At 30.8% G+C, this 18,016-nt stretch overlaps 1 protein-coding gene and 1 long non-coding RNA gene across 2 annotated transcripts; one reads left to right on the plus strand and one right to left on the minus strand.

Annotated features, from left to right (window-relative positions):
• Positions 1-480: 480 nt before the first annotated feature.
• LOC139500315 (rootletin-like) lies at positions 481-7,490 on the plus strand. The gene is made up of 6 exons (XM_071289057.1): positions 481-572; positions 1,092-1,221; positions 4,009-4,209; positions 4,962-5,131; positions 5,495-5,636; positions 6,026-7,490. Exons 1-6 carry the CDS (start codon positions 481-483, stop codon positions 6,365-6,367), a joined length of 1,077 nt encoding a protein of 358 aa, XP_071145158.1. The 3' UTR covers positions 6,368-7,490.
• An 8,172-nt stretch (positions 7,491-15,662) lies between these two features.
• Positions 15,663-17,502, minus strand: LOC139500954 (uncharacterized). The gene is made up of 2 exons (XR_011658411.1): positions 17,404-17,502; positions 15,663-16,410 (listed from the first exon to the last, which is right to left on the minus strand). It is a non-coding gene; the product is annotated as an uncharacterized lncRNA (long non-coding RNA).
• Positions 17,503-18,016: the final 514 nt, after the last annotated feature.

Genomic DNA, 18,016 nt, shown 5'->3' on the forward strand with positions numbered 1-18,016 from the left:
CCTTGAGTAGATAATAATATTCTTTTAATCTTTGGGACATTATTCAATTTGTTTTTATTTTAGAATAATAAACTTCATAATTTTGATGAAGAAAAATCCATTTTAATCCATTTTTTCAATTAAAATGATAATTTTTATTTTCATCTACATGTCTAACAAACTTTTTAAATTTTAGTGCAGTCGGTTAACTGATAAGTTGTTTGTCTGATTAAAGCTAAAGCAGAAATTTGTTCATATAACAATTGGTTGTACCATGTGGTGTATATAGTGGAGCGGCGGAGAAGACAATTTTTAAAACTATATAATCTAAGTTATCACCCCTGATAAACCAAAGTTCTTAATTTTCGAATAAATGGTTGTGTTTTATTTTCACAACACAATAATGCTACCATTTCAAAGATGAAATACCAAAAAGTGTATATTTTTAAATGAAAAGTGTTTCTGAACAAAATTCAATTTTGTATCAAATTTGATTATCTAATGTTACAGGAACGTATCCAACAGTTACAGAGGGCAGTCACCAGCAGTGAACGTGATCGTAATGTACTACAAGAAAGATTAGATTCCACTAGGTATGTCAGTAATTAACATGTAAAACAATTTTAGAAACTAGAAGTTTTAGGGTCAGATACTCTTAATTTTTCAACTCAAGAGAAAGAAATGTTGTGGACGACTAAAGGTTAGAAGGTCTATGTCTGATGTCTGAAAAACTGGTCCACCATGGTCATATAATTGATTGATCAGTCCAGTGGCATAAATATATTTTCCTGAAAAGACCTCATTCATATACTGTAAATTCAGAAATTATTGCGATTCTGTCAATTAAGTTTAAAATGCGTTTTTAATTTTAGCGACATTAAGAAAAATCCTGTTTAGTTCATGTGAAATATTTCAAAATGCGAGTTTCAATTATTGCGATTATAATCCTGTCACATTTTTCGCAATAATAAAAACCTCCCAATAATTTCTGAATGTTATTTCTTCAAATGTTATATAAGTACTTAATAAATGTTTTTAGCGTAAGTAATCAGATATGTTTATGATATTAATGAAATAAATGAGGACTAACCTAAATCTCTCTATTATTTCAGACAAGCTTTGAATGATGCCAAGAAACAAAATTACGACCTCCTTGAACGTGTACAGACATTACAGAATGACTGTTCTGAAAGTGAAGTCAGAAGGGCAGAGGTTGAAGGTCAACTCCGTCAGAATCACGGTGTAAGTTTATATAGAACGGTTTAGCTTTAACTTGATAGAATTGAGCCAAACTAAACTGAATTTATAATATGCATTATGTTAGACAGTAAATTGTTTAAGGCGCAATCTGTTCGTTTCTTTGAAATCAATGTTTCTAAATATGATTCTTCAAAATGCTGGCTTAAATGTTTTGAAGCCATATGGCAACTGATGTTTTGGAAAAAACTATAAAAAAAAACTTTATTTGTTTCAGCGATTAACTTCTAAAAAAAGAAAAGTGATATCACTAATGGCAATTTAAAGAATTAAATTAAAGTTTATACATATTTTGATAAATTCCTACGGTCTGTATTTTCCCAGGTTTTCATGTTTATATGTTAAGGTCAGCTTGTCAGCTTGTCAGTTTGTTTTAATTAAGAGATTAAGGGATAGGTATTAGATCATAGATAGGAAACAGTATGATGACAGTATGGGTGTTATCAGAGAAACATCTGTATATAATTTTGATAGGATGGTCAGTTGTTGTTTGAGCATTGCACCGTAAGCAGTCATATTTTTACTTGTTGAAAATTAATTCAGCCCACCCACCGTTCCCCAGCTACACCTTAAATTAATGTTAATTATTTTTCATTATTTTTTTTAAAAGGGGCTACTCATAACAATGTGTGATTTTTTTTTGTTTTTTGTTTGTTTTTAAGGTAGCACAATACAAAGATTTTTCATCCCCAATCAGACACCTTTAAACTGATGTAATTCCACTCATCTTCCTTTAAATTTTATAAATGAGGTACCAAAAGAAAGAAGAAGAAGGATTAATCTTTCAAATGGTGATAATTTTATTATGACATAATTATTACATAATTAATTGTTATGTAATAAGTTGCCATATTGTGATGCCCATACTTGAATGAATTTAGCTTCTTTGTTATTCATAGCATCCCAAAATATTTTATAGATTCTTGCACAACACAGTTTGACCTCAAAAACTGTGTCTCAGATTTTTCCTATTGCATTTCATTCTCTCATAAATCTTCAATGAAGTTTACAACATCAATTCATACGAGACCACTAAATTCAATTGGGTATAAAATTTGTTCTATTGAAGTTTTTGAAAATCTGAGACATAGTTTTGGAGGTCAAGCTGTGTTGTACAAGAATCTATAAAATCTTTCTTCTTTCTTTTGGTACCTCATTTATAAAATATAAAGAAGGAATAAATGAATTACATCAGTTTAAAGTTGTCTGATTGGGAGTGAAAAAATCTTTGTATTGTGCTACCTTAATTTGTGATTTTTGTTTGTTTTGCCAACTTAATTTCAGAGAAATTTTTTCCCCCAATTCATTAATACATCTTATAAATATTTAAGGCTTTGTTTTATTTAAGGGTGATAATTAAGTTAGTTTTTGTACCTGTTGGGATCTACCGCAGGAATTCTCATTTTTTCAAAATTTATACCTGTCTGGGTTTTACCAGTCAGATTCTAATAGTACCTGTTGGGATCTACCGCAGGAATTCTCATTGTTCAAAATTTATACCTATCTCAGGGTTCTACCAGTCAGGTTCTAAAAGTACCTGTTGGGATCTACCGCAGGAATTCTCATTTTTCAAAATTCATACTTGTCTGGGCTCTACCACACAGGTTCTAAAAGTACCTGTTGGGATCTACCGCAGGAATTCTCATTTTTCAACATTCATACTTGTCTGGGCTCTACTACTCAGGTTCTAAAAGTACCTGTTGGGATCTACCGCAGGAATTCTCATTTTCAAAATTCATACTTGTCTGGGCTCTACCACTCAAGTTCTAAAAGTACCTGTTGGGATCTACCGCAGGTTTTCTCATTTTTCAAATTTATACCTGTCTGGGCTCTACCAGTCAGGTTCTAAAATAAATTTTTCAACTGTTCTTAAAATTGCATAATTTAGGTAATTTATTTTTATTAAAATGATGTTGAGTAGGTAGTGTTTTTTTATTTGGTTATTTTGATTAGTATTATTGTAAGTTTTAATGAGTAGCCCCCTAGAAAGCCAAATGATATATTTATTATTATTTTCATATGTATTCAATGTAATAGTTTTAATTGTTAGTGAATATGATACTAGTATACTGTGTATACAATTGTGTCTTAGTTTATTAGTTTGTTAATAAATTAGAATAGTTTATTATAAAGTTTTGCGTATGATATCAAAATATCCATTATGGCAGAATAAGTGTTCTATTCAAGTAGAACATTTCCCTTTCTACTCTTAGTATCTATATTAGTATAGATAATTGTGGTATGATACATGAGACTTGTTTTTGTCTATAAGGAGACATCTATTGTTCAATGTGGTATGGTATATGAGACTAGTTATTGTCTATTGGACACTTCTACTGTTTCAATGTGGTATGGTATATGAGACTTGTAAGGTTTTATTAGGAGACATCTATTGTTCTATGTGATATGGTATATGAGACTTGTTGGTGTTATAAGGAGACATCTACGGTTCTGATAGTAATAGGTATAAAGATCTGAATATCTGTTATCAAACAAATTTTGCCAATTGGAGAGACAACAGATTTATGCCATTTTGGACTTTATATGGGATTCAACATATATCAATTAGGATTGAATACAAAGTATATAACATGAAAAAAGATAATGTGTTATTTACTACTGTTTAGATTATTACTTTCTCTTGCATTATCAAGGAGTTATCTCCACTTAAAAGTATATTGTAAAAGTATGTTTTGACCCATTCACATTATCTTTGCAGAATCTTCCCTATGATCTATACCACTAATACATATGACTTATTTTTAACCTAAGGTACTGGTAAAGAGAACAGAAACTGAACAAGAGCTGAACCAGATGGTACAGAAACTAACCCAAGATAAACAAAACATGCAGGACCATATCTCAAATATATCTCGTAATCTGTCAACTGTCGAGACACAGAAATCAGAGATGGAGAGAACATACAACAGACTGGAGAAAGATAAATCTGCTCTCAGGAAAGCTTTAGATAAGGTCAGTAATATAGCAAGGAGAAAGATAAATCTGCTCTCGGGGAAACTTTGAAGCTCCTGAGAAAAAAATTGATTTACTTGAACTAATGGTTTTTGAATTAGGTGATGTCTTGGAGACCTCTGCTAATACACCTAGGTATGAACCTTTATGACTGACTGTTTTCACTTTTTCCATTGTGTTGTCTGTATAGTCAGTTTAAAATAACTCTGTTGAATTTGTATGCACCTGCCACAGCAAAAACAGGGTAATAAAATTTACCCTTGTCTGTTTGTCTGTCTGTCCGTACATCCTGAAATTGGTTTCCCTCATCTAACTTTAGTTTACCTCAACCAAATCTTATGAAACTTATACATAATGCTTTAATATTACCATTAAACACCGATCAAACTTGAATTTCCATGGCATCACTTATACTGTTTTACTATTATGCCCCTTTACAAATGACAAAAAAATGCTGAAGTTTATGTTTTCCTTTCCTAACTTAATTTGGCCTCATCAAAATGTTATGAAACTTATACAGAATTCTTTATTATCACAAAACTCAGATCAAGTACATATTTTGGTAGCGTCACTGTTACTATTCTTGAGTTGTGTCCCTCTATAATTTTATGCACTTGTGGGCATCATCTATGTCCCATGGACATATTCCCAAGTTATTTTTATTTCATATAAGTGTGAATTCATTGCTTTAGTTAAGCATTTACTTTCTTTTGCAGAATTTGTTTAATTTTGATGACTTAAAATGTTTTTAGGTTGCACGTGAAAAACTTAAGACAGAAGATATCGTTAACACTTCACTGGTGGAAAAGGGATCCTTGGATAGATCATTGGCTCGTCTGGAAGAAGATAACTCTGATGTCAATAAACAAGTACAACAACTTCAGGCACAGTTAGCAGAGGCTGAGCAACAACATGCTCAGAGGTAAGGACTTTGTCTAATATTTTCAGGTTCAGTTAACCAATTCCCAGCAACATTATTTTAACAGTAAATGCATTGATGTGTATGCAAAGGCACCTACATTTAAAAAAAAATAATCTGTAAGGAGTGAAAGTTTACTTCTTATGCTATAGAAAGAAATTTTCATGTTAGAATTATTGCATTGAAAAACAAATCTCTAACTTTAACCATAACCCGTTTGGAAAAAAATAGCAGTGAATAAAGTATGTTTCCTTTACATGCATTTGTAACCAAAACATGGAGACATGGTTTATACACGAAATTTAATAACATTTTTTTTTAAATACATGTTATGATAAGTACATTGAAATAATTTTTCACTTTTAGGTTGATAGATGTTACCACAAGACATAGAGCTGAAACAGAGATAGAGATAGGGAGACTCCGAACTGCTCAGATGCAAGCTGAAAGAATGCTTGAAACAAGAGAGAGATCAAATAGAACTAAAATCAAGGGTCTTGAAGAAACAGTATGTACTTGTTTTTATTAATGATAAAGGGGGATTGGGAAAAAGACTTAATTCCAATCAGAACCTAGGATAAAAGTACAGTAAATTTTTAAACACTAAAACTACATTGTGATATATAGTTGTTGGGAACAAAATGAAATTATCATTCAAGAAAGTCAATAACATGGTATATCACCTCAAGAAAATAAATCAACATTTTTTTTTAAATGTGACATTATATATTTCATGTATTCACCCTTGTAAATTATTACGTTTTCTTTCAAATTTTTGGTAAATCAATTTGTTAATTGTTCACCTAGCCTGTATATTTAGGTTGTCCTTTACTTAAAGTGTTAAGCATTTTATTGAAGCACTTTTAATTATACTAATATTCTAAATGTTTATTTTAGGTTGCCACATTGAAAGACCAACTGTCAACTGAAACGAAGAAACGTCAGCTCTATATTTCACGTAGTGCCTGTACAGGTGATAAAATTCGTAATATACGATCTATTCTGGAATCTTCATTATCAAATGTCACACGTGACCAGTCTCTTGATCCGCTCATCATGGAGACAGAAACCAGGAAACTAGACGAATCTTTGGAATTCCGTGGAAGTTACAGATCACAACCAAGACGAAGAACAAGTCCAAATCGTACACCAATGAAATATTCTGATAGGTTGACATCAACACCTGCCATGCGTCGAACCCAGAGCCCCATAGCACTGCGTAAAAAACTATTGAAATAAACTGCCGAGCCTTTGTATGAGAAATCATGTTACAATTATTTATAGCAATGTTGTGTGGTTGTGAAGGTCATTCCTGTTTATTTTTAGACATTCCAAGGTCATATGTATGAAGTATCCCATCATTAAAATCTTTATTCAAGAGAGTCAATGGACTAAGCTAATTTCTCAAATTTTAAGTTTTAAGTACTGTCAGTGTGACCTATATTAGAATCTAATATGTCAAGTTGAATATGTCGATAGACTATTTACTTTGGTCGCATTTGAATTCCGCCATTGCATGATTAATTCAAAAAAATTTAGTCGGTAAAACCTTATGATCGAAAACAATGGACTAAGCAGGTTGTTTACACTGTCAACTTTCGATAGGGTCAAGCAAAATTTTCGAAACTATTAGTTCATGTAATCTTTAATTTTGTTACAGGTCCTAAATTTTAGTGATATTGGGCCTCAAACATTAAACCGGTAATGAGCCATGTTTGTAAATTATTTTTGTGGTTTTTTTGACATGCAGTGTGACATGTTATCGTATTCAGTTTATATGAGAAAACTATCGCAGTTATATTAGAAAAATATTCCATTCGGACGAACGAATGGACGGACGAACTGCGGACGGACGTACGGACGCACAGAACCGAAAACGTAATGCCCATTAATGGGGCATAATAAATGGGGCATAACAGTCATCTGGAAACGTCGTCCATTAGAGTTATAAATTCAACGCAAACAGACAGCTTAGCAGTCAGTGAAAACGTAATAGAGGTTCTTGTAGCTGAAGAAACAACAATTCTACCTTGTGAAAGGACAAGACGAAGGGGAGCCATAAAAAAACAAGTCATTTGATCGATTTCTTTTAAAATTAGCATCCTATACACTAGTTGTTCATGTTTGCAGGGCGGGAGAAAAGAAAAATGGGCAGAAGAAGGAAGAGAAGGGGTAGGAGAAAAGCGAAAGGTACTCCCTTACCGCCCCCTCTTAAATAACATCGCTAGTTTTACAATGTTCAAATGTTTAGACGTTAAAAATTATGCACCATAGTTTCAATAAACTATTGAAATTATTGTTTGACAGATTGAATGAATGTATGCATAGATTTTTTGAATAAGGTCATAAATGTTTCGAGAAGGAATATGTTCTTTAAGAAAGGTTTTGAAACATTACGGTAAAAAAATCAGTTTTCCATAAAGGGTCGTTGTGGATGAATCTGAGGAAATTCTGAAATTTCATTCAATAGATTCTGACAGAGTTAAAAGCACTGACCAGATATGATTTTTATGGAAAACATTTTGAGGTTACTGAAAAGATAATTCATCCAAGTTGCTTCTCGATGATTTATGATTTTTGTTCTCATAGAATATTGTTATTTAAAAAATTGCTAGAATTTAGCTGTCATAACCCCAGCAAAGAGTGGATAAATAAGACACTGTAATTTTTGGTTTTGCTTTTTAAGGGAGATAATATATTATTGTTTTGTTGATTGATTTTTGTTATAATGTGTGTTAATTTTTAATTTCGTTCTATTTTCACATATTTAGTAATTCTATTATATGTTGGGTAAGATATAGCGAAACATTACTTTTAAATGCTAATGATTTAAATATTCTAATATCAACAATATTTTGCATTTATTCTATATCAATTGTAATCAGTTGACCTCAATTTTCAACATATAATAAGTCAAGTCAAGACTTCTTTCTTAATACACAATAGAATGATCTATCATAAATTGAAGATAAGCCATGAAAACTTTAACCGTCCTTTTAAAGTTTTTGTTTTATTCAGTCAAAGGATTTATTATTTACAACACTGTATGACGGTTTTTTGCAGCAAAATATATTTATATATAATCGCTAGTTTTACATAATAATCTTCAAGATATGTCTCGTTACTGAGCTTTTCCTTACATCTCTTACAGAACTGAAATGTTTTCTGCAAATTTACAGCAGACCTGCTGCTATTTTCTTTACATTTACTGTTAAAATATTGTTTCCTTAGTTACTGGTGTAAAGACAATTCATAATTGATTGCATGGAAAGTAGGATAATTGCATCATTTCTATTTATAAACATTTTTTTATCAAAATATCTGTGATAAATGTTAAAATGTATGCACCATATTTTAAATAAATTATTGTATTAATTGTTTGATTAGATTGAATAAATGTATGTATAGATTTTTTTAATAAGGTCATAAATGTTTCGAGAAGGCATATAAAGGAGTACCAATTGTTCTTGAAGAAAGTTTTTGAAAAATTAAGTAAACAAAAATATGTTTCCATTTAGGGTCGTTGCTGAAGAATTGTAGGAAATTCTGAAATTTCATTCGATAGATTCTGACAGAGTAAAAAATCCCGACCAGATGTGATTTTTAGGAAACATTTTGCGGTTACTGAAAAGTTAATTCATCCAAGTTGCTTCTCGATGATTTATGATTTTTATTCTCATAGAATATTGTTGTTTTAAACATGGTAGAATTCAGCTGTCATAGCCCCAGCAAAGAGTGGAAAAATTAGACACCTTTTGCTTTTGGTTTTGCTTTCTAAGGGAGATAATCTATTATTGTTTTGTTGATTCTTTTTAGTTATTGTGTGTGTTAATTTTTAATTTTATTCTATTGTCACTTATTTAGTCATTCTATTATATGTTTAGGTAAGATATAGCGAAACATAACTTTCAAATGCTATTGATTTAAATGTTCTGATATCAACAATATTTGGCATTAATTCTATATCAATTGTAATCAGTCGACCTCAAGTTTTCAACATATAATAAGTCAAGTCATGACTTCCCTAATTCTCAATAGAATGATCCATCAGATATTGAAGATATGCGATGAAATATGTTATCCGTCCTTTTAAAGTTTTTGTTTTATTCAGTCAAAGGATTTATTATTTACAACATTGTATGACTTTTTTTTGCTGCAAAATATATTTACATAAAAAACACCAGTTTTACTAAATAACCTTACGATGCGTCTCGTTACTGAGCTTTTCTTCACATCGCTTACAGAACTGAAATGTTTTCTGCAAATTTATATCAGACCTGCTGCTATTTTCCTTACTTTTACTATAAAAAATCATGTTTCCTTTTAAAATTACTGGTGTAAAGAACAATTTATGGTTGATTGCATGGAAAGTAGGATAATTGCATCATTTCTATTTATAAACATTTTTATTAAAACATCTGTGATAAATGATAAAAAGTGTGGCCCATAGTTTGAATTAATTATTGTATTAATTATTTGAAATTTGAATAAAATGATTGTATAATTTTTTTGAATAAGGTCATAAATGCTTCAAAAGGTCATATAAAGTAGTATCAAATGTTCTTGAAGAAAGGTTTTGAAAAATCAAGTAAAAAATATATATTTCCATAAAGGGTCGTTGTGGATGAATTGTAGTAAATTCTGAAATTTCATTCAATAGATTTTGACAGAGTTAAAAACCCTGACCAGATGTGATTTTTAGGCAACATTTTGCGGTTACTGAAAAGTTAATTCATCCAAGTTGCTTCTCGATGATTTATGATTATGATTCTCATAAAATATTGCTGCTTCAAAAAATGTCAGAATTTAGCTGTATATCCCAGCAAAGAGCGGGAAAATGAGACACCCTTTGTTTTGGTTTTGTTTTCTAAGGGAGATAATCTATTATTTTTTTGTTAATTCTTTTACGTTAATATGTGGGTTAATTTTAAATTTCATTCTATTTTAACCTTTTTAGTCATTCTATTATATGATATGGTAAGATATAGCGAAACATTTATTTTAAATGCTTGTTATTTAAACATTCTAATATCAACAATATTTGGCACTTATTTTATATCAATTGTAATCAGTTGACCTCAATTTTCAGCATATAATAAGTCAAATCATGACTTCCCTTATACAAAATAGAACGATCCATCAGACATTGAAGATCTGTGATTTAAACTGTTATTTTACTTCTGTAATGAAATAATTACCTAGCTTTATGCTTGATAATCATTTGAGAAATATGTGTTTATATCTTAATATATAGTAACATGTAAGCATGACCCCCACCCCATTTCCGTTAGACCCATCCTGATTCAAATATTTAGATTTTTAATTTGAAAGAAGTAAATTTGAATCAGGCTACACACATTACATAAGTATATGTGTAATTCCTGCAAGTTTTCTGCAAACAAGCAGCAGTAAAATTAACTTAAATGAAAAAGCTTGGAGCAAAAAATTGCAAATAAATATTTATATGTTTGCCGCAAGCTAACAACAAGCGTCATTTACATGGCAAAACGGTTGCGGCAAGATTGAATCAATTGTTTGCTGCTAGCTTTCTGCGAATGATATCCGCAAGGCTTTTTTTTAGAAGTGTTGACTCATTACTAAGCTTGTTTCTCATATGGAAGTTAAATAAAACGTGTGTATGCAGTTCAGTCTTTGTGGGTTTTTTTTAATATAATGTTTATCAGGTCCTTGAAGTTATGAAAGCCGTAGCGTAGACACATGTTCTGCATTTCGAGAGTGTTACCTTGACAGAATCAACAGCTGCTAAAGATTGTGATGGGGTCCGTTTATCAAATGTTACTGGAGATAACTAGATGACATCTCATACACATAGAATAGGGAAATATTTAGGATGTATTTCAATAAGAGAGGAATCAAGAAAAAGATTTAAAATCAAAAGAGCTTGAGGCCAGTATATGGTCAACAATAGACAAATATCAATTAACTATGACAACCTCTTAATTATCATAATTGTAGAAAATGGTGTATAAATATGACATCATTCACTCTAAATTTGCCTAATGAATAAATCATATTTAAAGGCAAACTTTGTCAGATTGCTATTTTCGTTTCCAAAATATGTTTTTGTCAGCTTAATATTTCTTCTTGACCTAAGAAATGACATAGAAAATGATACCAAGGCTGCAAGTTCATTTGCCGAATATCTAACTCGAGATTTGTGAAAAGATGTATTTATTCAGAATATCATAAAAGCATTATACAACTGACAGTTATGGGGAATTATGTCATCAAACAAAACTGAACAAATGACAACAATTGCAAAGGCGGGGAATAAATACCGCCACAACCCCCAATTCCAAGAGTTGGAGACTAGTTTTATGACAAAAAGAAAAATTCAGAAAATACTGATTATTCAAAATCAAAAATATAGTAAAAATTACAAATTAGGCAGTTAACCACTATCTTAACTGTTTGGCAAGTAGACATATCAATGTAAAGCAACCCTTTTGAACTTAGCATTCCCATCACCGGCATGTTATACTGTTTGCATTTTAAAAATCGTTAAACTTGAGGGTAAATTCAACCTGTTACCAATATTGAAGTAACTAATATGTGTAAGGTACGCAGAGTGTAACAGTATAATCAAAGACAAAATACATATCGATAAAAGATGAGCAAATTGTCTGAGAACTGTAAAACTTTGTAATTTTCATTTCTGGTTTTAGCTACAAATTCTCCTATCCTGAGGATACAATGAAATGCCAAGGACATCATAGCCTTTAATTAGAACTGGTTGAACTGACCCTGTTCAACAAGGGAAACGGTCAACAATTATTTTGATAATATCTCTTTTGTAAAGGACATTCTACTGTCACAGGAACTCCTCAAATTTTGTTTACACTTGGTAATTTTTTTTATTTAACTTGTGAACATAACAGAAACATGAGATGCTATTGTAGACGGTTTATATTTTTGCAAGAACAGAAAACTCATAAAATGAAATACCATCATGTGCGTAGATAGATAAGCATGTGATAAAGGGAGGCGTTCCTTACAAAATTGATCTTATGCTTTCTACATCATATTAAAAGATGCCCTTGTTGTAGATGAAAGTGAAGCCTGCAATAATGTTCTCGTCATAAATTCAAAAGATGCTATTGCACTGAAACTGGAGCTAGACTTATCCATGTTAACCAAGGAGCTATATGTTGGGCTTTCTTAAAAGAAAAGCCAGACAACAAATCGCAAACTACATTTGCCTAACCCTCAATTATATTTGCTTTAAAATGAATATAAAACTTTAGCGATGCCAAAACTAGTCTGCGGACTAATTTAATTCAAATGACGAAGTTTAATATTAGTGTAATTGAAGCATATTAAGAGGCCATTCTCCCGCAAACCAAGTACCGCCAAAACCAGCAGCATATCCCCCATGTTTTCCAACTGCGTCTGATTTGGAGGATCTCAATTTTTTAAATAAAAATATAGATTTCCATTGTATTAAGACATAAAATCAAACCATGCCCTCAAATCGGCGCCCGCTTCTGAATTAAGTGTTATTCCATAATTGGGATATGTATGGCCCATTGTTAGATCAATAACCTAATACATAAATAACAACAGACTACTAGCAGTTAACTAATATGCCAGCTCCAGACCTCAATTAAACTGATTGAAAGATTATGTCTTCATCATATGAATATCAGGCAAAATCCCTCCCGTTAGGGGTTTAGTAACATACTATCATAAAATATACGAGAAGAACATATCTCGTGTCATGCCAACAACTGTTTTTTAAATAAATGTGTTTAGTTCCAATGCAAAGACCCTATAAGTGAATCAATATTTAAGCCAAAATATGCAATCTTTAATGACATGACAACAGTATCGTAACTATATCCCTTCTTAATAAGTCTGTTTAAAGGTTTTGTAAGTTTTTCAGGTCAATACTGACATTTTTGTGCTTTGTAAAGAATATTACCATAAAAGATTGGATGTGAAATACCTGAACGTATAAGATGACTGCATGTTGAGTTATATTTACGAATTATTTCCTTATACCGAGGATAAAATTTAGTAAATGTTTTGACTAGTTTGTGATATCGAAAACCCTGGTGTAATAATTTTTCAGTAATACATAACTTTTTCTCGCTAAAATCTAATACGTTGTTACATACACGAGCGAATCGTACAAGTTAAGATATATAAACACCATAAAATAGTGACAAGGGAACGTCACCATCTCAAAATGGATAATTAACGATAGGAAATGAAAAATTATCTCTTTTATCATACATTTTTGTATTAAGCTACCCGTTAATGATAAATATATCAAAATCTAGGAAAGGGCAGTGGTCATTGTTAGTATAAGCTTTATTTAAATAAGTTCAACGGGATAAATTTCTTCAGTATACATACTGAAGTCGTCATTATTGAGAGCCAATATATCATCCAGAGATCTAAAAGTATTGTTAAATGTTTGTATCAAATGTAGTTTCGATGGGTCTTTGCTAATTTTAGTCATAAATTGTAACCCATAACAATACAAAAACAGGTCCGCAATAAGTGGTGCACAGTTAGTCCCCATTAGAATTCCAATAACTTGACGATATACGGAATCTCCAAATCGAACAAAGATGTTATCAAGTAAAAATTCAAGCGCATAAACATTATCAAAGCATGTCCAATTGACATAGTTCTCCTGTTTATTGCTTCTAAAAAAATGACCTGAAAGAGTGAAAATATGTACTCGCATTCTTACTTTTTAAATGCCTAGTTAATTAGGGATGTGAAGTTTTTCTTAATAAGAATATGAGGCAAAGTGGTATATAGGGTAGAAAAATTCAAAATCACCAATATATGCATGTAATTTATCAAGTATTTCCAACGAGTTTTTGACACTCCAAAAATAATTAATTCCACTATTTTCAAAGGCCTTATTTGAACAATTTATCATCAGGTTTTTTATTGTACCAAGTGTACTAGTAAGTAGAATAGACAATTTAGTAGTGGAACAATGGCTTGAAAATGAAATAAATCTATATTTGTAATTCATATTCAACTGATCAAAGCAGAAAACTTTACAATTGTTGAACCCCCCCCCCCCACACACACACACACACACACACATAAAGACTACGAAACACAACAATGTTGAAACTCCATCTGGAAGTTTTACTGTGGAAGTTACTCCTAGGTCTTTTTGATAATGTTTATTAAGCTCAGTAATGTTACCTACATCTGGCTTCTAAACCGTAGATCTAAGAATTTTTACAAATCAGCATCTGATTTACACGGCTTATAGGATATACATCTTCACAATATTTCTTGAGGCAATATTTTACATTTTTATCGAAAGATTATTGAACTTAACATTCGGATATATTGATGATGTTCTAACCATTAACAAACGAAACTTTTTTGATTGGGTTCCATAATATAACCTCCAGAACTAGAAATTCATGAAATTAAAGAACATAAATCGTATTTTGTAGACTTATAACTCGAATTTGACATGAGCGGCGGTTATATTAGTACTAAAAGTAATGACAAATTAAAACATCATAAATAAGGAAATTATGTACCAATTAAGGAATTGGACAAATTTTTTTTTCTATTTGTTTGATATGTTTGAGCTTTTGTTTTTATCTTTTATCAATGTGCTTTCTGTTTTCAATTTCCTCGGAGTTTTTTTGTGGTTTTTATTTTTTGTTATTTTTTATTTATTTTTTTTACTGTATATAGATTGACAGCAAGACCTTTAGAAAGACATTTAGTAAATCATCATGGCGACCTAGCGATAAATCCTTTTTATAAGTTGTTTTATGGTAAGGTATCCAGTATGAAATATATGTTTATTTTCCATTTTGTATGTTAAGACCAAACCAAAGAAGGACATATTTTTGAGTTTTTATTGCCCTTAAAAACGTGTTTTGTTAATTCCATAACTTCTACTTCTGTCGAGTGTTAGAAAACTTACATGCGCGATTGTCTACGAAGTTGGTGTTTTATGGTCAAACGAGAGTAAACTACTGTAGACGAAAATACAAAATATAAAGCAAGGTATCTATGATGAGTTATTATTATTTTTCTATTGTGCTATGCCTTATTTTTTTATATAATAAATCAATTTATTTTGTATAGTACCACGACGATGGTCATATAATACCCTACCATGACAATTATCATCTTTCTGGTTGCTGGTGGATTTCGTTTTACACATTTTAATTTCTAAATTAAATGCTCTGTATAATGTTGTTTGAGATTAAGTCCGGTTTTTTTTATTATTAGTTTGTTATTGTGTGGGCAGTTTCTCTGACATTTAAGTTGGCACATCCTTTTGGTATCTTTTTTTATATCATTTTTGCTTGTACATTGTTGTAGACTGTATATTAATAGTCTTTTTTCACGTGATACAAAACGTACGCCTGACATACACAGCAATAATCCTGGTATGTATGATGAGATAATTGATCTTTCTTAAACAACTTATTTTAAACTATTGCATTACTTCGTCATTGAAGCAAATGTTACAGCACCTTCATTCTAAGTAGATGAAGAAATAATATAAACCTTTAATCAACTTAAATAAAGATTTATTTGATATTTAAAAGCGAAAAAAAGTGTTCGTATAGGGTTAGAAAACATGCCCGACGCATAGTCCAGTTGTTCTTATACTTGTATAACAGCTGACCAAGAAAGTTACACTTGTGATAGCAAAGATCCCCTTCTTTTTTCTTATATTGTGACATCACTGAACTAATTAATTAGACAGGTGCCATACGTTTACTCTTCAGGAGCATCCATGGTTTTGTTCAACGTCGTGTGATCAATTTCATGGATCTATTGTAGTCCAAATCTTTCAATCGTTTATTAACCCTGGTATTTCCTTTTCAAAATTAAAATTTTAAGGAGCAATAACTATGGCATGAAATTTGTTCACAGAATAATAAATAAAAAAGAACTTTACCGTTTTATGTGATTACTTTTACAGATTAAAATAAGAAAGAAAACCACAACTAGGTTTTATGAACGAGTTCTAAATACTAAAATGTAATAGTCATTCATTTTGAAATAGAAATAATACAGATCGTTATAGCTTACATAGTAACCATATGATTTACCAACAACACATTGAAAATATTTCCCAAAAAATATTTCTGATCTCTGTTTAATGTATTTTGCAACCGCCGATTGTTCACTATGTTGTTGAAAAGCCTCTCTTGCAAAACTCAATATCATGTGTTGTGTATTATATCTCATATCAACTGCTAATATATCATATGAAACGGATCTTTTATGTTTTTCCTGTGGAAGTAGTCCTAAAATAGTTTTAAAAATAAAGGCCATAAGTCGTTGTGCTTGTTCATAATAATAATTATTTACTATAACTCTTTAAAAAAAAACCCGTCAAATTTCAATTAGCATTTACAACGATTTTGGAGATATAATAAGTCTATCACGTAAATATAAGTGTATAACGAGGCCATATGCAAATTAAATGCATGTAATTTTTTGTGTTGTTTAATAAATCATGGCTTCAAAGCATTAGTTAAAATTTACAATAAAATAAAAACAAAAAGAATAAGGTCATTAATGCCTGAAAACAAACCAAGAAGTTAGTTAAAGGAACATGTTGGATTAATTTTTACACAATTAATATACGGTTTTGGTACTTAACCTGCAACCAAGAGTTCCAAGTGGTTAAGTTATTATCTCTTTAAAAATTTTACAGCCATCTTCACGAGTTGGTAATAATTAAAAATATTTATTTCAAAGACGACGACGGATATTCACATTAATCGTTACATGTACCACAAACTAGTGTCCTTTCCTTGAATGTGATATATCGAGTAAGACTTATTTGGGTTGTACTTACATGTGCATCATGATGGATGCCTCATTTGGAAAAGCATCTGATTTACCTTCTGGACCGCATGAGATCCCCCCAGTGTTTGTTGGGGTAAGTGTTAGTCAGTCTTTTGTTGTCTTTGCTGATTTTTAAACTGTTATTTGTCTTAGATCGTTTTTCCTTTTTGCCAGTGCATTGTAATTGTTTTCAACTGATGAGTTTGAATATCCGTTTGATGTATATTTCGTCCATCTCATGTTGAATTACCTGCTAAATAAATCGTGTGTCTCAATTTTATGTTCAGTTCTTTTTTTTAATATAAGTTGTCGAATCATATAATTGACACTATATTTCTATGAAACTCGTTGAAGTTTGTTGACTTTTCCGTTCTATCTAAATTGTATTTACCTTGAAGATATGCATGATATGTTCCTGTGATATTTAAAAAAGAAATCATACTTACTATTTCTATGGTGTGATTGGTTTGTAAAATTCCTTCTCAAAATCATTGATGTGTCGCCGATTTCATTTTTCAACGAATAAACGTAGAACATGCTGAAGGCTTTTAAAAGAAAGTAAATGAATTTGTGGTTGTGAACTGATTTTCAACATCACAAATTATGCATAGCAGAAATTTAACAATTGAATATAAAATGTGCTTTTATGAACTCGATAAATCTAAAATGTTCATGTTAAGTTTATTTGAATTATATATATATATATATATAAATATATAATACGTTATTGAATATCTAAAAAGTAAATTTGTCTTGAAATTCGGGCGTCATTTTCACGAAATTGATTCATTTATGTAGCTACTGTTACCTTTTTTAACAAAAAAGCCCTAATAGAACTTCAAATGCTCTAAAATGCATGCACAATCATTGAAGACATATCAGAGGTATCAAAGTTAAGCATGAAGAGGACTATGAAAAAATCAATAACAAGACACAAAAATACAGGAACACAAAATTAAACGCAGTAGTTGTCATCATATTTCTCTTTAAGGTAGTACAGCAGATGATTACTGCGCACAAATGTAGTGTTGCACTCTCTTCCAGATCTTCTTGACAGTG

Source organism: Mytilus edulis, chromosome 13 (assembly GCF_963676685.1).
Source record: "Mytilus edulis chromosome 13, xbMytEdul2.2, whole genome shotgun sequence".
NCBI lineage: Eukaryota > Metazoa > Mollusca > Bivalvia > Mytilida > Mytilidae > Mytilus > Mytilus edulis.

Bases quoted from the DNA above. Each gene is read 5' to 3' on its own strand.
- LOC139500315 (XM_071289057.1), top strand. From the start codon at position 481: ATGTTACAGGAACGTATCCAACAGTTACAGAGGGCAGTCACCAGCAGT. The intron at 1,222-4,008 runs GTAAGTTTATAT...TTTTAACCTAAG, and splicing joins AACTCCGTCAGAATCACGGT to GTACTGGTAAAGAGAACAGA. The intron at 4,210-4,961 runs GTCAGTAATATA...AAATGTTTTTAG, and splicing joins TCAGGAAAGCTTTAGATAAG to GTTGCACGTGAAAAACTTAA.